This window comes from Calonectris borealis, chromosome 19 (genome assembly GCF_964195595.1).
Source record: "Calonectris borealis chromosome 19, bCalBor7.hap1.2, whole genome shotgun sequence".
Taxonomy (NCBI): Eukaryota; Metazoa; Chordata; class Aves; order Procellariiformes; family Procellariidae; genus Calonectris; species Calonectris borealis.
The window spans coordinates 9,924,994-9,946,216 of NC_134330.1; the positions used below are offsets into that span (position 1 = coordinate 9,924,994).

General features: G+C 50.7%; 2 protein-coding genes across 14 annotated transcripts in view; both read left to right on the plus strand.

Annotated features, from left to right (window-relative positions):
- GTF2IRD1 (GTF2I repeat domain containing 1) overlaps positions 1–3,706 on the plus strand; it is a 68,328-nt gene extending 64,622 nt beyond the window's left edge. For 3 of the 5 annotated variants that reach the window (XM_075169005.1, XM_075169002.1, XM_075169004.1), the window contains 4 exons: positions 891–1,083; positions 1,575–1,612; positions 2,527–2,663; positions 3,457–3,706. In XM_075169005.1, the coding sequence (XP_075025106.1) occupies positions 891–1,083; positions 1,575–1,612; positions 2,527–2,663; positions 3,457–3,531 (443 nt within the window). In that variant the 3' untranslated portion in view covers positions 3,532–3,706. The remainder of the gene's footprint in view (positions 1–890; positions 1,084–1,574; positions 1,613–2,526; positions 2,664–3,456) is intronic. The other 2 variants (XM_075169007.1, XM_075169006.1) reach the window with 2 other exon arrangements.
- Positions 3,707–15,542: 11,836 nt separating this feature from the next.
- GTF2I (general transcription factor IIi) overlaps positions 15,543–21,223 on the plus strand; it is a 78,820-nt gene continuing 73,139 nt past the window's right edge. For 5 of the 9 annotated variants that reach the window (XR_012676624.1, XM_075169009.1, XM_075169012.1 and 2 more), the window contains exon 1: positions 15,543–15,818. The gene's annotated coding sequence lies outside the window, so the exon portion shown is untranslated. The remainder of the gene's footprint in view (positions 15,819–21,223) is intronic. The other 4 variants (XR_012676625.1, XM_075169008.1, XM_075169010.1 and 1 more) reach the window with 2 other exon arrangements.

Here is a 21,223-nt window from a genome sequence, read left to right on the forward strand (position 1 = left end):
GAGGCTGGTGCCTGTGCTCTAAGCATCCCCGTCTGCCCCGGCTCAGCACCACTCGGCCCATTCGGGGCTGAGCCCACAGCAGATCCCTGCGTTCCCATGGTCCAGGCACGGTTTATGGAGCACAAGATGCCAGGTGGGCTCCAGGGACGAATTCCCTGCAAGGAAAACCAGGAATGTGGCTGAGGGGCAGCTCACACCTCCAGGTTTGGGGGTGGCAGAGGCGTGAGGCGAGAGCAGGCTCTTACAATCAGGACCAGTACAGGAGAGGGATGTTCGCTGCTCCCCACCGTGCAGGAACCAGAGGGGTACCCAGAGAGGTGGGCAGCAGGTTTAAATCACGCAGAAGGAAGTACTTTTAATGCAGCAAGGAATTACATTGCCATATTTCACTGCCATAGGATATTGTGGAGGCCAGGGGGATAAAGTGCTGCTCAAAAAACGAGCAGGAGCGATGTGATGTGATGTGATGATGAGTGATGGATGCAATCTCCACCCCAGTGACCCCCACACCCGCTGACAGCCGGAGGCAAGAGGAGATGGACAAATCTCTCCCATTTGCCCTCTCTCCTGGCTGTCTCCCACACTGCTGCTGCTGGCCCACGGGCGATGGGTGTGCTCTGCACGGAGCAGAGGTGGGTGTGCAAGTGCTGGTGCTGTAAAACAACCCTCACCTGAGGCTCCTGGCAGGATCCTGAACGGAGACTAATGGAGCAGGCAATGAATTGGGCAGGCAGACGTGAGATGGCTGGGTGGGACGTGGCTGCAGCAAAGATCGGGCATCGCGGCAGCCGTGGCTTCCCAAAGTCCTCCCAGGGCTCTTGGTCCTTCGGTTGGTTGGATCCGGAGCCCTGTGGGGTAAAGCTGCGTTGTCCTCTGCTCTGCCGTTACAGGAGAAGCTCTGGGCTTGAACCGGCCCGTCATGGTGCCCTATAAACTCATCAGGGACAGTCCTGACGCCGTGGAGGTTACTGGGCTGCCAGATGATATCCCTTTCAGAAACCCCAATACCTACGACATCCATCGGCTGGAGAAGATCCTGAAGGCACGGGAGAGCATCCGGATGGTGATTATAAACCAGCTCCAGTAAGTTCCCCCAGCTCTGTGACTGGGGAAGGGTTCTGTTCATTAAGCGTTGCCCTTGCTTTCCAGCCACGAGTGGGGTAAGTCACCGCGGGGCCACCGGAGCGGAGCCATGCCACCGCGTACCCGCGGAAGACCCGCTCCATCCCCAGCATCCGCTGTCCTGCGCCGCAGGGACGTGCTCGGCCACGGGCGGGCACAGCGAGGCGTCAGCGGGGCCGGTTTATCCCCTCCTTCTTGTGCAGTTTGAGATGATGACGCTGGGAAGGGGCACAGCACGGGGGCAGATAGCGGGATGGCTCAGAGACCCAGCTGAGTTATTTCGGGTTGCTTCTCTCCGGGGAGCGGTGGGGAGGCTCCATGTCCCATCCCCGCGCAGGGGGGTGTCGGAGGAGCAGCTCGGGGTCGGGGCCTGGGCTGTGTCCCAGCGCGGGCAGGCCCAGGGGGAAAACGTCGGGGTCCGCCTGCTCTGACCCTGCTTGTCTCTTACGCAGGCCGTTTGCCGAAATCTGCACTGAGGCCAAACAAACAGGTAAGCGCTGGGCTAAGAAATAACCACGGCTCTCCCTGCCCTGTGGCAGAGAGAATATATGGGCAAAACGGACGGGGGTCGTGGGGAGGCGTTCGAACCTCCCGCATCCTCAGGGGGGGCGGGGGAGAAGATCCCACCTGGAAAAAGAAAAGTCAGGCTCAGCATCTGTTCAGGAGCAAACCGTCAACTTAGACGATGGCACTGGATGAGCTGGGGGAGACTGGCTGTTAGACTCTAACTTTCAGCGTATTCTGGAGGATTTGATTATCCCTTTCCCACTAGCAATTTACTCACCGTGAGCAATTTATTCACTGGTTAAAGCCCTTAATTTGAGTCATCGTTTAGCAGTTGAGATTCTAAGGAAACGAGGTTTCTGTGGTCGCTGGGAATGCATTTCTCTCCCTGTCCCATCCTCCCTAATAACTCTCAGCCAGTTTTAATCAAATGTGTCAAAATTAGCAGCTCCAGAGATAATTAGGATCGTATTAGTTTTATGAAAATAGGTGGCTAGGTAGAGAAGGGAGATCTGGTAAGCAAGAGCATGCCTGCAACGTGATGTAAAAGAGATGCACGAGAAACTTCATATATGCAGATACATATGGGCATATTGTCATCAGAGCTGGCACCTTCACGGCCCCAAAGCATCCAGCACGGACACAAGTCTGTGCGATATTGGGCTCTGTAAGTGCTGGAGTTTGGGATTTGCTGATTTTGGGGATTTTCTTTGCCGGTGCCTGAGGAAAGCTGGCAGCTCCGTGCCAGGTCGTGGAGACCAAGCCTGTGTCACCAGGGATGGCACAGCGGGTCAGGGGGACGCTCAGCCGCAGGCAAGGTCGGAGCGGCAGGATGGGTCCCCGCATTTAGGAACTGCTCAGAGAGCTCGGACACCTCATGCCTTCCCTCTCTCACTGCAGAGAAAGACACCAGCGTTCCCAAACGGAAGCGGAAGAGGATCTCCGAAGGGAACTCGGTATCTTCCTCTTCCTCATCTTCCTCTTCCTCCTCTTCCAATATGGAGTCTACATCATCAACAAATCAGATCTCACTTGTGGTAAAGCCTTCCAAATATTAGGGGGGTTACTGCCTACCTATCTTTCTGCTTCAGGATGCTGCTCTCTGCTCTCCTCGAACCGTCACCACCTCCCTCTGCCTGACAAACACTCTAGAGTGTGACGTAAAATGGCACAAGCAGGTTTGGCGAAGGAGGGGACGCAGCTTTGGGGCTGCCTTTTCCTGCCGGGTTTGTCCGGGGCAGGGGGTCAGCAGAGCAAAGCGCCCGCTGCCCCTTGGGGCTCTCCCGCGTCGGTCCTCGGGGGGATGCTCAGCACGTGGTGTTGGCGGGAGCCGCACGTGAGACCAGCCTGAGCAAATCCCCCGACCCCACTGGGTTAAAACACGGGTGCTGGCGGCGTCACCTCGGCCCCGTAGCACCTCTCGGCAGGACCCGGCGGTTCCCCCGTGGTCTGAGCTGCGCCGGGAGTGTTGCTTCGGCTCCATCCCGGGAGCGATGCAGAGCTCCGGCGAGCATCCGAACTGTGAAAATAGGAAAGAAAATCAGGGAGATGCATCCAACTGCTCTCCCTCAGGGCTTGGCTTCGGTTGTGGATGATACCAAATGCTTTTAAAAAATAAAATGAAAAAAAGCGCAAGAGAAATACAAACTTAGAAGGTTTTTTCTATCAGGTTTGCCGGTGGTGTTTCGGTTTGGGGTTGGTTCTTTTATCTCATTTGGAAAGTGGGAGCAACAGCCTGTGTGTCGAAACATGTCAGATTTGATATATGCATGGTTTTGTGTTGTGTCCTAACAGAGAATTTTGCCTTCTTTTTCTCTCCCTCTCTTTCAGCAATGGCCCATGAACATGTACATGTTAGACTATGGTGGTCTAAACGTCCAGATCCCAGGACCTATTAACTATTAGACCTCAATACCGAATAAGAACCTCAAATGAAAGAATAAATAAATAAATGTAATTTATGTAAAAAGTGTATATTCCAATATGTATCAATGCCTTTTAGTTTTTCCAATGATTTTTACACTATATTCCTGCCATCAAGGCCTTTTTAAATAAAAATAAAAAGTGTTGCCTTGCTCTTAAAAGTACTTATTTTATTACATGTATTATTGATAAATAGCATTTATAGGTAAGAGTAAGTGCAGGAGGGCACCCCCGGACAGACCTTGTCGTGCTTTGGCTGCTCAATAAAATCCTTAGTGTCAGCAGTGCTTGAAACCAAGAGGTTTGACACGTTTTAATGCTTCATTTGCCACTGATGTCTTCCATTTAGATCAAAGGCGTAAAAATTTACTTACAGAGCTGCAGGAGGAGTGGTACCAAACCGCAGCGGTGACAGACAAGGGAACCAGCCCTTACAAGCACCAGAGACCTGCGCCCGCGAGTCCTGTTGGCTCTGGAGCAGAAGCGGGTTTGGGTTAAGCGGGAAGGAGGCTTCAGGCCCCCCAAGGAGCGAGATCCCCCCCAAGCCCTCTCGTGTCTGGCCTCCTGCCACCCCAGACTTGGAAGGGCACAGAAGCAATTTCGGTTGCGTGCGTTTAACCGGCTTCTGAACCAGGAAAAGATTTTCATCCGGTGAAGTTCTTCACTGTTTATGATTTTCTAAAAGGCTTTGATGCCTTACGGGGTGGGGAGGCTCCCGCAGTAAGTACAGGCTGATCCCGCTGATGCTCCAGTGGTTCCGTAACGCTGGACCAAGGGCTGCGAGTGGCATTGCCGAGAGCGAACGGGGGAGCCCCCGGGCTCCTCCCTGCCCCCGGGGCCGCTTCGCCCCATGTACGAAGCAACCCAGTACACTGAGGGATGTTATTTGAAATTCCTGCAACTTTACTGTCATTCCACTCGTAGAGTTTGGCAGCAGAAGCAAATGGCGCCAACCACTATTACTGGCGCCGCGCGTATTTAACTTGTGCTTTGTGTCCGCTGAGAGCCGTGCACGGGCCAGGCGCGGCGGGAGCTAATGCTGGCATGAGGGCGGCGTGAGAAGCCACCGAGAAGAATCCTCCCGGCTTGTGTGTGGGTAAATGCAGCCCAGCACGAACCACCAGTGAAGCGAGAGGCCCTGGGGTCCCTCCAGGCCGCAGGACGGGTCACAGCCTTGTCAAAAAACCTGCCCCGTGGTCTGCTGGAGGGTGGACGGTAGTAGACGCAGGATCAAAGTCGTTCGTGACAGCTTTTCCAAGTGTAATGCGCTGCTTTATTTGTTTTATGGGATTTTGGTCTGCTCGAATCCTGGTGTTTTCAGGCCCCCGGAGGGATTTGGTGGCGGGCAGAAGTGTTTCGAGGCAGCTGCAGTTTTATTTCCTGGCTCTGGACTTGCGTTTGCTGTGGAGTTAGATGCAAACGATCACATGAGATAATAAAAGCCCAAACAAGTGTAGGAGACGGCACAAAGGCAGCAGCTGAAAGAAGGGCAAAGATCTGTGTCAGTGACCCCAATTAGAAATACAGTTTGACATCTGAGCGGTTGGCATCAAAATCTGAAGTCCTTCATGTTTCTGCCTGATGCTCAAACCTGTGGCATCTCCAATTAGGAAACAAAGGAACGTGATTCAGAGGTAAAAATACAATTTGCTCTTCCAAAATGTCTGAAAGGGGCTTATTCACAGATGAAACCCCACCGAGTAGGTGTCTCCGAAGAGGGCACACTCATTATATTTTTGACTTTTCTTTTTTTTGCCGTTTAAAAAATAAAAAAGCTCTGATGCCGTAGCACCGAAGGCAGCGGCGCGGTTCGGTAATGAGCGGAGATGTTTGAGGCTGCCCCAGGTCTGCTGCCGGTCCCGGCGTCCCACGAATGTGCCGGCGGCGGGGGGGAGGCTGCTCGCAGGGTGTAGGTCTGGAGCGGTGCACCCTGCACGGGGCCCTAATTACTGCTGCTGAAAGGCAGGGGTGAATGCAGGCAGCGGAGTTAAATTAGGGCATGGGAGCTACGCTGGGGACTAATGATTTAGTTCAGAAAGCCGAATGCAATTGTAAAGGCTGTAAATGTCGGGGGGAATGGAAGCTGAGCAAGGAGGCAGCGTAGGGCTGTTTCCCTGCTCTGCCTCCTCCCTCTCCTCCAGCCGGCATCCCCGGCTCGGAGCCTGGTTAGCAAGCTGGGGCAGGGGGAGGCTGGCTGTGCTGCTACGGCTTTGGGGGCTCAGGTTTTCTTCCCTAAATTTCTTGATCCACGAATTGGAGCTCCACGTGCCCCCAACCCCGCTCACCGAAGCGCTGCTCGTGCTCTGCCCCGTCTGCTCGGCCGGGAAGCTCCGCGGCTGCCTGGCACCTCCAGTATCCCCAGGTTGGGTTTTGAGGCTGCTGGATTCTGGTAACAGATATATTTTTGGGAGTGAATAGCAGTAATTCCGGCTGTAATTTTGGGGAGTTTCAGGGCCACAACATCCACTTTTCATTTTCCATGACCGGGGTGGGAAACTCCCGCCCTCGGTGCCTGCATTTGCTCGTGACCCAGGAGCGCTGACCCTTGCCACTTTGGAAAAATAACAGCTATCGCTTTATTATGTTTTCCCTCGGCTGTAATTCTCGCAGCTTCCCTAATCTCGATCCTGCAGTTGCAGGGTATTTTTATACCCAGTTTTTGTGTATAACGTGATTATCTGCTGAATGGGATCCGCTCCATTACAATTAGACAAGTGACGATGCAGATCTTAATACTTGAGACACGCTCCTCATTTATTACTTTTCAAAGACTTTGGTGGGGTTTTTTTTGTTGTTTATGTGTTTACAAATCCAATAACAATCCTCATTAAGAGTTGCAAAACATGAAGCCATTTTGATCCCAGGCAGATGGCAGCTAAATGAAGTTTAATTAAAGAATGAGAGCTTTGATTCAAATAATTTTTAAAAAATATAGTGCACCGAGATGCTAGAGAACAGCATAAACAGCATCTGGGCTTTTATTCAGAATGCATTTGTGAGGAAACACTTTGCAAACCCTTTCGGAGCAATCACGGGTTGTCGGCTGCAGCTTGCCGGGCCGGCGCGGCCGGCTGGGTGCGTGCAGAAACCTCCTTGCCCTGATGCTACAGCAAGGCTAGGAAACTAATAATGTAGCCAAGCACGAGGTCTTGCTTCCTTCTTTGGGTGCTTTTAATTTCTTTTTTATTTTTGAAGCGTTCAGCTGATGCCAAAGAAAGACTTGATTTGAAATACAATCAAATTTCAGGCTGTTTTCCAGCAGTCGTTACACCCCACCCCTCCTCGCAGTAATTCGCTCCTTCAAGCAGTGCGCGAAACAGTATGGCTAGTATATACATTACGTGGAGTCCTTTGTAGTCTATACAGCATGTAGCTTATCAAAGGCTAAAGCTAATGAAATGGAGGCTGAGGTGTTGTGGGAGGCTCCGTCCCGGTGGTGCCAAGGGTCGATGCCCCGGGAGCTCCCGGGCGGCTCCGGCCGGCACTCAGCGCTTTCCTGCAGCTCAAACCCCGTGTGCCCGCCCGGCCGTAGCGGGGTTTAAGGCCCACGTGTGCTGGTGTGCAGGAGGGTGCAAGGGAGAGGACAGCCCGGTAGATGCTTTTCCATACCCAAATTTTCTGTGGTCCCAGTGAGAAGCAGGCACAGGTTTCTGTGCGGGCTCTTTCTCCAGCACAGCGTACACCGGAGCCTTTCCAGGGGTGGCAGCCGCTTGACAGCGCAGTGACTTTTATTTATTTATTGTGTCTGCAAGTTGTTTGACCTTCAGCCATGGCTTTCCTTCCCCCATATAACGTGGATATATAGATATAGATATAGATAGATATAAAGCTTGTATCTCTCTCTCTCTGTCTCTCTCCCCCCCGTATAACTTGTATATAACATATAACTTGTGCTTTGCCATCTCTTGGATTATTTTCTCCAGTTAACGGCTCAAACATCATTCAGTTTAAACCGGTAATCCTATTGATTAGGATTACCTAATCTGGAGAAAGAAACCCCAGTGATGTGCCTGTGCCGTGGAACAGGAGAGCTGGTGGGCAGCGGTGACGCTGGAGGGACCGGGGTCAAGTGGGGGGATGGAGCTGCGGCGCTGTAATTCGTGAGGACACTTCCAGCGGAGTGTCTATGTCTCTCCTTAAAGTACGACGGTATCAAACAGCTGTCTCAGACTCAGATTAACAGATCCACGGGGTATAAAGGCAGATTGATGCAGCTGAACTGAACTGGCACGTTCTCATGCGAAGATTAACGTCTTTCCATGAGTGGGGTTTTTCGGGGGGTGATGTTTAAGTGGAATGAATCTCTGTAAGCCATCGTTAAAGTTATTTATTAATTTTTTCCCCGATAAGATTATGAAATGGGCATTCCTAGAAGGGACAGGCCCAATCCCCAGCAGGACCATTCATCTTACTAAAGTGGCTTCATAGTCCTCATGGCAGGATTTCATCGCTGCCAGCGGGGTTTGGAGACGCGGGGTTACGGCACATCCATTGCGGTCAGTGGGCTCAGAGAGGAGGCAGCTCTGCTGCTTCGCCCTGTTCTGCTAATGGCAAAGGTGGCAGAGAGAACTGATGGACATCTCTGGTAGCAGCTGTGTGGTCACAGGAGGATAACGAGGCTCCTCATTAACCTGCACATTAATACCTCTCTGAGAAGGGCCAGCGCAGGAGCTTTCCAAGGGAAAAGGGAGGCAGGGAAGGTGCTGGGAATGGGTCGTCGAGGATCAGGGAGGCATTTGTGCAACTCTGCCAAAGGATGCCATGGAAAGTTTGTGTGGGCTCAAGCAGAGGCTGGAGAAGTAACTTGGAAGCAAGATCTGTTGAGGGTTACCAAGCTGGCAAACCACATCGGGTGTGGGAACCTCCTCAAAATAGCTGGGGTCTGGGTGAGTATTTGGGGAAAGCATTGCCTGTGCTTGTCCTCTTCCCTTCTCGGGCCACCTGTGCACAACCGCTGTGGTGTCACCTGCGCTGCGACCCAGCCCCGCAGCCTGAGCAAGCACGGCTGTGCCTGCGTAACCCAGGGCTCGCTCTGGGTGGGGGGCATGTCTCATGGAGGCTTCCTGCTCTTCTTCTTGGTCCTCTGGACACACAGCTCTAAAAGTACGTGCAGATCTGCCCAGCAATTCTGTTCCTGGGGTTCGGAAGAGCGGGGAGGGTCACAGGTGACCTGTGCTGGGGAAAGCAATGAGGACTCGTTCGGTCGTGCCTCTCAGCTCTGGTTTGGTGTTGATCCTGCTGAACCCAAGCCAAGATGTCTCAGCTGGTTTGGACCCACTGGGCTTGTTCTCTTGGGTCTTGTGTTGTGTGAACACCAAAAAATTGCTTCTGGCACCTGCACGGGGGAGTGCCCGGGTGCAATCCAGCATCACCCACCAACGAGGTGCTGCTGCGCCCGGGGCATGGCCCATCCTGGGAAAGCCCTTAGAAGTGTTTCCAGTTGAGTGGCCTGTGATGACGATTTCTCCTCCTGTCCTGCTTCAAGCTTTCTCCAAAATACTTTCCCCATTTCTCTGACTGAATCAACACAACTGATTTCCAAACAGATGAGGGGAACTAAGAACACAGCCACCACTGCCGCATGCAGCAGCATCGCTGCTTTGCCATGTGGTGGCACAGGATTTCTTCTTTGTTACAAAGATATATCCAGCTTGCCAGCTTGGAAACCTCCAGCTTTAGGATAGACCCTGGCAGTGCTGGTGTCAGAGCTGACTGCAGGCTCAAGGCCTTATAAAGGATTAGAAAATCCTTGGGAAAGAGATGCATCTGACTTGTCTACAAGAGCAAGCTTCCTCGCAGTTGCTCTACTGATATTAATGGCTCATTTTAAGCTGCTGTTCATGTTGCTGATGTCTGCATCGGTAAATCTGTCTTCTGTTGCAGCTGGGACAAAAAAAGACCCTCTTCTTCACACCCAAATGTCGATAGACCTGAGTGCAGAATAATTGGAGATAAGGATGCAATAGGCTGATTATGTTTAGAAGCGCTAATAGATCTGCAGGCATATAAGTGATAGTGACAGCCGACTGTGTTCAGCCAAAAATAAATAAGATGGCCCAGTGTTTGCCTCGGGAAGCCTCTGCGGAGCATGGCACTGATGTGCGAGAAAGCTCCTGTGCGGAGCACTGACATGCTGCTCGCGCCAGTGCTGCCAGGCACCTCCCCGGGAACATCACCTCTCTGGGAAGGATGGCGATGGATGGGGACAAACACGCTCTCCCTTGGTGGGGAATGCTGAACGGTTAGTTTGCACAAAAAAATACCCAGCTCTGCAGCTGAGGAAAACTGCATCTGGCTTTGACTTCTTGCCACCAAGATGATCAGGGCAGAGCACTCCCACGTCGCCACCTCCCTGCTAGGAACTCCGGGCTGCTCCTTGCTGCTCGGTTTTAAACTCCTTCACCACCACTTTCAGGTGGCTTTTGGCCCCTTGGGAGAAGTTGTGCTGTGCCCCGAGGAGGCGAGTAGATCCAGGCGACAGGCAGGTTTAGAGCAGCCCTACTGAAGAGCTCATAACCCTAGAAGATGCTCCCCGTCACGGCCAGCCTGCTGCCCCCTCCTCGCTGCCATGGTCCCCTGCCACCCCCGCACAGCTCGTACAGGCAGGAGTAGGTAAGGGGAAGGGATGGACAGTCTCTAGGAAGATCAGACTGGAACCATAGACTGGACACAGATGAGTCCCTAAATTGTTTGTTGGTTTTGTTGGGATTTTTTTGACTTCTGTATAAACACATTTTTTTACATTTTAGCTGCCAATGAAATAGTTCTGTAATGTAAAAAAATGCTCCCAAACTCCTTTCTTCTAGAAATGTAGGCTGAGTAGAAAGGTCTGTCGTCTTTAATTGCAAACAAGAATCTCTTTTCAGCCTTCAGTGTTGTGGGTATTCGTATCAAATACGTAGCTGCCCAAATTGCTGGTCTTGATCTAGACTCCATAATTACGCTGGCACAGATTTCTTGGTAAGGAGCGGGGGTAGGGAGGGAGAAAAACCCAAACCAAAAGAAAACACCCCCAAAACCCTCTCTTGGATGATAAAGCATCACTGGCAAGCTCCAGGTCTAATTTCCTCCTAATAGCAAAAAATTAATTCATTTGAGGGATTGGCTGAACGTATGAGGCACAAGCTCTGCTGGCTTCTGCGTAACTTGGAGATCTTTGTTATATAGCTGAATGAATTTGCAGCGCGCCTGCACTAGATCTGAACTACCGCGTTTCGTGTTTGCTCACTTTGTCCTTTCTGCTGCCCGGGACTCTTTGCAGCGCCGGCCCAAGCCTGGCGCTGGGCTGGAGCGGCCCCAGGAGCGCCTGGCGGGATGCTGGCACGTCTCCCACTCTGCCATCTTGTGCACAACCGTCTCAGCTTTCATTTTAGAAACACTTGGTCCCTGGCTGGTATGGCTGGGAGGAAAATTTGGGAAGCACAAGCTGATGCAGCAATGTCTGCACGAGCCTGCGAGTGCAGCGACCATTTTGAGATGTGAATAATTACTCAGCAGCCACAGATACTTTTAATGTCCCCATTAACTACTGTGCTCATCGAAGCGCCTTACTGCGCAGATTTGCAGGGTATTTTCAAAGTGGCAACTTCTTTTGTGCTACAAGTAGATGCGTTTAGGGGTCCCCATGACCTATTGCTGGCGCCTGTAATTTTGGATAGTGTGTCAAGTTGGTTTTTTTGATTCCTGATCTTAAAAATGCATATTTACTGTCCCTGTAATCATCTGTTAGAAAAGGTGAATTATTTTTAAATGCTTCCTTCTTTTGAAGAGTTAGAGTATGCAAACCGGTGCAGAATTCCTGCCTGCTCTGTAGACTTTATATTGTCATTAAAAATGATGGTAATAGAAGGATCTTGATTTAAGATCATCACTCTGGGAGGACGTGGAGGAGAGAGCCAAGTCATTCTAGTACAGCCTTCCTTGTTAAACTTCCCAGAACATCCTTAACTGAGGGCAGAGGAGTAAATGATAGGAGAAACAGCGCCTGTGCTTTTGCTAGCCAAATATTTGTACTGCCCATGTGTTCACCAGCCTTATCACGTGCACCATGTTCAAAGGGAAAATACAGGATGTCCTTATTTACTATTTAAGGGAGAAAAAGCTTAGCGAAAGAAAACTGTAGAGGAAATCTAGACAACTGGAGCAAAGGAAAATTGGTAAAGGAGCATGAAATAAGCTTATCTGGAGCCGTGTGCTGGAAAAATGTGGATCGCTGGGGTCTTGTTCTGGCCCGTCATCACTGCTGTTCTCTGATAAAAAGAGCACATTGCTGCTCCTGGGCTGTAGCGGAGCTATACTGGTTTGGGAGTTGCAATTAAAAAAATAAACTGGGAGAAGGAAAGAGATTCTATTTACATATAAAAGAAACAGTGCACAGCAAGGAACTATGAACCCCGTGCTCTGAGGGTCTGACAGATCTGCACATAGCTTCCAGACACTGCAGTCTGACTTCTGCACAAAATATAAAAGTTAATATAATTCTGCGTTGTTTTGTTCTGAGAGGTTGGGGCTTCCTCCTTCCTTTCCCTCTGCACTTTCCCTCTATTCAAAGGTTATATACGTGAATCCTGGAACTACAGCACTTTGAGAAAGAGATGGCAAGACACCAGGTAAAGGCTGGCAAACGGATGCACGTATCCTGTGCTCGATAAAGATAAGGCAGTACCGGGGGGAAGGATTGAGATTGGATCCGAACCCTCCACGCGTGAAGTTTTTGCAGGGGTTTTGAGGTTCTCCTGCCTGGAAAAGCAGGTCTATGGTGATCAGGGTAAGACTGGTTGGTTTCTACTTGTCCTCACCCCTTCACAAATTTTTAAGGACTCCAATAGTTTCAACAGGTGTACGCTAAGGTTTTCAGACTCTCAGATGTCAGATGGAAGTTCTCAAGGATATTTAGATTTACCCTTAGAAACTTCAAGGGTGAGTTGACTGAAATCTCCTGTGCTACACTTAGCTTGAGGTTAAATTTGTAACTTCTTGCACGTAGTGAAACAAAGCCTTCTGATAAAAACAGCCTAGCTCTTGTGAGTGCTAAAGAGAATAATACAAGTTTCTGGGGATGAAACAGAATAATTCCCCAAACTAATGAGTAAGTAAAAAAAAAAAATTGTATGTATTGGTCTCAATTTCTTTTCAGAAGACAACTATGAGCTTGAAATGGAATTTCTCTTTTTTAATGATGATAAGAATAACTCTGAATTCAACTCCTCTCTTCCAGCATTTTTGGTTTCACAGTCTGGCTCCCCTGTTTAAGAGAAATGTTTTGCTTGCCTTGTAGTCATGTGAGAATCTTTTTCAATCTGTAGTTGAAGCCCAGCTGATTAACTAGTAGAGGGAAAAGCAAAGCGATACAAAATACTTTAAACCAAGGAATTTAGATCAAAGTATTTTCTGCCAGAAGACTTGATCTTGAATTTTAAACCTAGAAAGAATATCAAGATTAACTGGTCAGATGTTACACATAATAGTCAGTTCAGGAATCTGCTGGTAAAAATCCACGGAGACTGTGTATTAAGCTGGATGTCTTTTCTGGAAGGAAGCTGCTTGAATTTCCAGGCTCTGAACTGATGGAGAAATTCTCGTGGTCCATGGTAATATGTTACAGTTGTTAATTACTCTAGCTACTAAAAACATACAAGTTATTTCTAGTCTGAGCATTGATTTATAACACCCAGTGAATGTCTCCGATGGATTTAGAAGCCTTAAGGAACTAATTTTTCAGTTAGTCATCTTGTAACCACAATGGGTAAACATTATTCCACACAAAGCATGACTTAAGTTAACTCTCTGATTTCAGTTAACTCTTAAACTTTGTTCGGCTCCCTAGCTCATGTGGCTGGATCAGGTGGTAGAGAGGAATACAGAAGAGTGGGAAGAATCTTGTCCCGGAGAAATACCAAATTTCCACTCTTCCGAGGACCCACACGGTAGCAAATGAGCCACGGCAACGATAGTCTGCTGCGGGAAGCAGCTGCCATGTATGACTATCAAAATAAATCATGACATGATGCTGTGTAACCAAAAGGCATCTTCTCTGCGACCAGGAACAGTCTGTACCGGCAGGACAAGGGTCCGGATGGAGCCCCTGAATGATGTCCTGGCAATGAACTTCCATTTCGTAGGCAGGTAAAACCCCTTCTGTCTTCCAGGAGGATTTGCTTTTGGACAGGGTGTACTTAGGACATCTAAACCTGTATGAAATGGCCAGTGTGGGCTGCGTGTGCAGGAAGGTACAGCTGGAAGATGACAGCATGCAGTTACCGTGGAGTGATGCCTTCCACTAAAAATGCCATTTAAACGGCAAAGGGAGCTGACATACTGATTTAGAAAATAGTTGTGGCTGCTTAGAAAGATTTGGTGTCCCTTGTGCTAAAGTCCTTCACCAGAGGTTATGCCTTTCCCTGCACGGGATCTGCAAAAAGGAACCATGCAAGTACCGCAGGGTGAAATCTTCTCGTTTAGGTTAAGATGGTGATGAAAGTGGGTGGTGGCTTTTTTTTGTCTTTTAGGGTTTTTGGAGTGTTTTGGTGGTTTTTTTGTTGTTGTTGTTGTTTTGTTTGTTTGGTTGGTTTGTTTTTGTTTGTTTGTTTGTTTTTTGCTAGGCCACTGCAGAATGCTTCTGTCTCCTTTCCCACAATGTAAATCATGAGAACAGTTACGTCCAGCTAAACACTGGCAGGGAACGACCAAGAGCCACAACGTCTTGAATGGCTCGGACCGTTCGCTCAGGGGACGCTGGCCCGGGTTTGCAGATGGGCATTTGTTTTGCACAGTCTATAGCATCGACAGCGATGGTGTGGGAACAGCCAAAGGGCCTGCTGCAGGGTCCGTTCCCAGCAGACAGCTTCTGAGCTTCATTCCCGGGTTTGATTTATTTCTATTTATTGCAAGTAGGACGAAACTGAATGCTTTCAATTAAGTATGCTTCCGTTTCCCCTGCAAATGAGATTTACTTGCAATTGTAGTGTTTGGTTGTTTCTCTTGACCAATTCTCCACATATTAACTTTTCAAAAATACCATTAACAGTTTTATCTACATCGTAACAGTCCTATACACACTGTAAACAAAATGTTGCTATTTATAAAAATGATAGTTTGATTTAAAAACTAGCTATTTTTAACAGCACTCAGTTTTTTGGTTTGGAACAAATTTTGATATGCAACATTTCCCTTTGAATGGTCATTTTTCTATCCACATTTACCACATCGAACCTAAATTCAAAGGAAAGTAACAGTGATGTCCACTACATTTGCCTGGTTGTGCCCAGGGAAAATAGATCTCATGGATGGTATCCATTATGCTGAGCACTTTTGGGGAAAAGTAATAACCTGACTTGCAGCAGGTTGTTTTGCTCTGAAGTTCTTCATTAAACCAAAAGCAGCCTTTCTGCTTGCAGGAGGCTGTTGCCTCTGGTGTTGGTTCTGGAGAGCCTGGGAGCAGCTCTGGGTGTTAAACCTGGCTGATTTTTTTGCAGAAAGGCAATGAACGTGGCAGGGCTGCCGAGCCAAGGCCTCTGCAAGGGCCAGCTGGGGCAAACCCGCCAGGCAGCACCACGCACCGGAGCCACACCGGCGCGGGGTGGAAGCGGCCGCCGACTCCGACATGCGGAAGCCTTTTCTGGGCTCATCCGACAAGTGCGACGGGCCCTCGGCCATGAAAGGGCGACCTGACACGGTGAGGCCCCGCGGGGCAGCCGGGAGCTCGCCTCGCTCCCCGGGCCAGGCCGCAGGGAAGGAGGGAGGGAAACGGCCGGGCGGCGGCGGAGCCCTCCCGGGGCAGGGTGGGCGGCCTCCCCCGCGCACGGCCATCTTCCGCCCAGGCCCCCTCGCCTGCGCCCGCCCGAGCGGCCGGCGCCGCTCTCGCCTCGCTCCCCCGCTCGGCGCAGGACTCCGGCCGCCCCTCCCCGCGCGGGGCACGGCGGGAGCCGCAGTCCGCCGCCCTCCCCTCGGCCCGGCCCGGCCGCCGCCGGCGGACTACAGCTCCCGGCGGCCCCCGCGAGGGGCGCGCCTGCGCGGCCGCGGCTCCCCGAACAAAAAACCTGCCCCCTCCCCTCCCCTCCCCCGGAGCGGCGCTGGGCTCAGCCCGAGACCGTGAGGGGAAAAAACGGGGCCGTGTGGCGCCCGGGCCGATCGCCCCGCCAGCCGCTGAGAGGCCGCGGGGAGACCGCCTCCCGCCAGCGGGGCTCCGCCGCGCCCGGCCTTCCCCCGCAGCGCGGCGGCGCCTCCTCGCCTCCAGCCAGCAGGACCGGGCTGTCCGCGCCCGGCGGCGGGTGAGTGGGAGGGCGGGATCGGGCCTCGCCGGTACGAGCCGGGGCGGGGGGACGGGACCGTTATCCCGCGGCTCCCTGAGGGGAGACCTCCCCCTCCCTCGGCCCGGAGCGCGGGCGGGCTTTGCAGCGGGGAGGGGTCCGCCTGCCACCCGGCCCCGGGGGGAGCTCCTGCGGGCCGCGGGAGGGGCGGGGGCCCGGCGGGGCGCCCCTCCGCGCCGTCCCCGCCGCCGCTCCCTCCGCGGTCCGGCGGGCTTGGGGGGGGGTGGGCGCCCCTTCCTCAGCGCCGCGCGCGCGGGGGGGCGGGGCTCCGCGCCCTTCACCGCCCCCTCCCCCGGGACCCCGGCCGCGGGGAGGAGGGGGCGCTGCCACCGTGCCGCCGCCTCCCATTGGCTGGTGGGGCGGCGCGCACGTGCCGGAGCCCTGCGCGTGGCGGCGGCGATTGGGCGAGGGCGGGAAGGGGCGGGGCGGGGCGGGGTATGCAAAGGAGCTGCTGTGGGCCCCCCCGCCCCGAGGGGCGCTGGAGGGGCCCGGTGGCGGGAGCCGGGCCGGGCGGCGGCTCCTCCTGCCGCGGCGGAGCCGGGCGCCCCGGGGACGGGGGCAGGGTGTGCGGTTGGGATTGTGAGCACGGGGCCAGGGCTGAGCCCCTCCCCGGGGGGCCAGTGCCCAGGCGCTGGGGAGGAAGTGCCCGGGCAGCTCAGGTGAGGAGTGCGTGCAGTTACGTGTAGTAAGCAGAATGATTTTTATTTCTTAAAATCTAGAGGCGTTTAGATATTTCCCCCCCTCACTTCTATATACGGCTTAACTGTGAAGTCAGCCTAGCACTTCAGTTGCGCCCCGCAGGTGGCAAATCTGCGCTCTAGGCAGCTGTGGAGGGGAGCAGGTCGCCTGGGGAAGAGCCTTAGGGCAGGAGAGCTCGGCAGAGAGCGCGGGAGCGGGCTTCTGCAGGGTGGTTGCTCGAGGCAGGGATTCGGCACAGGTGGGTTTATGTGCAGCTAGGTGGCCAGCAGCAAAGAACTTCCCTAGCCGGCAGCAAAGAATTGTTACAGAAGTCTGTCAACCTGATGAGTTAAGAGAGGTCGACATAAAATGGTACACCTGCCTGGATGTGTAATGTTACCCACCTCTCTTGGATTCATGACAATGTTTTTAATCATCACAGTGTTTTGGGTATCACCTGTTGTGGTTCCAGTTCTTTATTGGCAGGCTTCTTTTGCCAAAGGTTTGGTGTGTAAGTTGCTTGAGAGAAACATCCTCATGGTGACTGTTTAATGAGTGCAACCATCCCCTTGGGAGCTAATCGTGTAGCTGAGTTGTTGTCACTGTGTACAAATTGTTGGGTTAATATCTCAGAATAAGGAGCAACTTTTAGACTATGTTTTTAAATATACCTAATACTTGTTTCTGCTTGTCTAACTTTAACTCTGCAATTAAAACCACAAAACCCTATAAAGCATATTTTAAAAAAGGACAAAAAGAAAGGCTTGTAAATCCATTAGGTAAATTAGATGGCATAAAAGTTTATCCCCTATACGGCCTGGTAAGAGGCTACAGGCAGCCCTTTGGCTTATCCATCAGGACACAAGAACCTTTTCATAGAAGTTTGGTTGAAACTCTCATTCCTCTGGAAAGACTGTGAATTTGTAATTTTCCAACAAAAAGTTGCTGCCACATTCCCAAACTCTTGCTTATGGAGTTGACTTTTATTTCTGGTCTCAGATCCTGAGTGGAGACAGACTTCTAACAGGATTGACAGAAATGCTTTAATTCAAGGAAGAACATGTGTAATTGATTCCATGGAAATCGGTGTTCTGGTTCATTAGGTTAAATACAATAATAGGAACAAGGGAGAGAGATGCAGAGGGAATTAAGTGACCAAATAGAGGGGACTGATTACTGCTGAAGAGTGGCGGGGTGATTAGTTCCCCAGGTTTTGCGGAGTGCCCTGATGCATGCAGTGGTGTGCAGCAGCACACCGGTGCGGACACAGGGCGGTTCACTGCGTGAAGCTACCATGCAAAGGTGTGTGCTTCAGATACTGGCTATATACTAGTTGGATGATTTTTTTTCAAGGTGTTAAAACACTACTGGGTGTTTAGTGTCAGTTTAGCTCTTTGTGAGAACTCTGGAGGAATTAAAGGGGTTTTGTTTGCCCCTAAATTGATGAGAGCCTTTTGTTTCCTGTGACCATTGCAGTATGACATACAAGTCCTGTTGTGGTTTAACCTCAGCCGGTGGCTGAGCCCCACACAGCCACTCGCTCACTTCCCCCCAGTGGGATGGGGGAGAGAATCGGAAGAGTGAAAATGAGAAAACTCGTGGGTTGAGCTAAGAACGGTTTAATAATTGAAATAAAATAAAACAGTAATAATAATAAAAGAATACACAAAGCAAGTGATGCACGATGCAATTGCTCACCACCTGCCGACCGATGCCCAGCCAGTCCCCGAGCAGCGGCCCCCGGCCAGCTTTCCCCCAGTTTATATACTGAGCATGATGCCATATGGTATGGGATATCCCTTTGGCCAGTTGGGGTCAGCTGTCCTGGCTGTGCCCCCCCCAGCTTCTTGTGCACCCCCAGCCTCCTCAGTCGGCAGAGCATGGGAAGCTGAGAAGTCCTTGATTTAGTGTAAGCACTGCTTAGCAACAACTAAACCATCATTGCGTTATCAACATTCTTCTCATACTAAATCCAAAACACAGTCTGTGCCAGCTGCTAGGAAGAAAATTAACTCTATCCCAGCTGAAACCAGGAAAAATCCAAAGGACCAGCTTGCAGTAGTGAGGTCAACAATTTCTCACTCTGGAAAAAGTGCCAGCACCAATTTTGTCATAATTAAATAAATACCAATAGAGTTTAGACTCATTCACTTCTCAAATATTATGTGTAAGTGTTGATAGACACTCAGAACTGAAGTAATTGTTATTTAACATGATCGTCATGTTGGCTAAGTAAATATAATTACACTGGTAAAGACAGAAATTATCAGATGGCCAGGACTGCTGTGATTAATATTTCATTTTGTTTACATGGTTTCACTGTAATTCATGAATGTCTAGGTGCTCAGTAGGACACTGCGTATTTAAAAACTGAGTGAATTGTTCCCCGAGTCTGCCTGGCTTTAATACAGAAATGGAGTTTTACGCTAATGGTTTCTTAACTACTCCAAACCAGGTAATACATTCACTTTTACATAATTGCCTGTGAGGCACTGTCCTGGTTTCGGCTGGGATAGAGTTAATTTTCTTCCGAGCAGCTGGTGCTGTGTTTTGGATTTAGCATGAGAATAATGTTGATAACAGACTGATGTTTTAGTTGTTGCTAAGCAATGCTTATCCTAAGTCAAGGACTTTTCAGCTTCCTGTGCTCTGCTAGCGAGGAGGTGCTCAAGAAGCTGGGAGGGGGCACAGCTGGGACAGCTGATCGAAACTGGCCAAAGGGATATTCCATACCATATGACGTCATACCCAGTATATAAGCTGGGGGGATTGGGCCAGGGAGCAGCGATCGCCGCTTGGGGACAGGCTGGGCATCGGTCAGCGGGTGGTGAGCAATTGCATCACTTGTTTTTCCAGGGTTTTGTTTCTCCCTCCCGTCCCCCGCTCCTCTCTCTCCCTCTCTCTCTCTCTCTCTCTTTCCCTCTCCCTCCCTCCCCTCCCCCCCCTCGTTGTTTTCCTTTTCATTACAGTTTTTTATTATTTGATTTTATTTCAAGTATTAAACTGTTCTTATCTCAACCCATGAGTTTTCTTACTTTTGCTCTTCCGATTCTCTCCCCCATCCCACTGGGGGGGGAGGGAGGGTGAGCGAGCAAGCGAGCAGCTGCGTGGGTCTTAGTTGCCAACTGGGGTTAAACCACGACAGGTATATAGTTAGATACTGCATTTTCGTTTTCTCTAAAATTTCGTGATTATATCTTGGTCTGTATTGGAATCTTTAGAAATAGTGAAAATCAAGTTTAAATATCTCTTTGCAAACACAGTTATGCAGATTTTTGAATAAGAGAAATCAGAGGTGCCTTTCAAATAACAGTTGCTGGAATCGTGTTTTACTTTTTTAATGGTTCTTAAGAGTAGCAGAGGTAGTTGCCATCTAGGCTGGCTAAAAAGTCATCGCATGTTGCTGAGTATCATAAAAGTACCTAGAAAAATGGGAATTAATTATTACTGGTTTCAGGGGGAGTATTGCAGCTGTGTAATGAACCCTGCCCCCAACAAAATGCTGCTTGTTTCTGGTGTCTTTGTGCTGTTTGGGTGCTATTGGGTGTGCTGAGCACCAGGTGTTTCCCCTCGGAGCTTTGTTTGTTCGGGGCCTGTCGTCGTTTAACCCCAGCCAGCAACTTAACACCACGCAGCCGCTCGCTCATCGTCCCTGCTCCGATGGGATGGCGGAGAGAATCGGGAGGGCTAAAGTGAGAAAACTCGCGGGTTGAGATAAAAACAGTTTAATAATTGAAATAAAAACCAATGTAAAACAGTAGTAGTAAAAATAATAACAACAATAATAATAGAATGTACAAAGCAAGCGATGCACGATGCAGCTGCTCACAACCTGCCAACCATGCCCCGCCAGTCCCCGAGCAGCGATCCCCCCCCTTCCCGGACCACACCTTCTAGTTTATATACTGAGCATGATGTCACATGGTATGAAATACCCCATTGGCCAGTTGGGCTAGCTGTCCTGGCCACGCCCAACCCCCCTCAGCCCCTTGCGCATCCGGCAGAGCATGGGAAGCTGAAAAGTCCGGGAACTGTGCAAGCACCACTTAGCAACAGCTAAACCATCAGTGGGCCGTCAACATTCTTCTCATACCAAATCAAGTTTGGTGTGTCTCCCCATATGAGTACGGGGAAGATGGAAAGTAACTGTCTTGTGGTTTTGTTCTCTCTTGCCTTGAATATTTCTGGTTTTTGGTTCTTTAAAGTAGAGGCCAGCAAGAAACATGTGGAGTGAGATACATGTTGGTTTGGCTTCCTGAAAAGCTACTAGTTTTTGTCTCTACTTTTCTCCTTGTAAAAGGAAAACCCAGAGGTTTTTTAGCTCTGTGTGGTGGTGAACTTCGCATCAGGCAGTGGGCTGGTTTTGGCTGGGATAGAGTTAATTTTCTTCACAGTAGATAGTGTGGGGCTGTGTTTTGGATTTGTGCTGGAAACAGCGTTGGTAACACAGGGATGTTTTCGTTCCTGCTGAGCAGGGCTTGCACAGAGTCAAGGCCTTCTCTTGAAGCGAGGAGGCTGGGGGGGCACAAGGAGTTGGGAGGGGGCACAGCCGGGACAGCTGACCCCAGAGACCAAAGGGACATTCCATACCATATGGCGTCATGCTCAGCATATAAAGCTGGGGAAGAAGAAGGAGGGGGGGACGTTCGGAGTGATGCCGATTGTCTTCCCAGGTCACCGTTACGCGT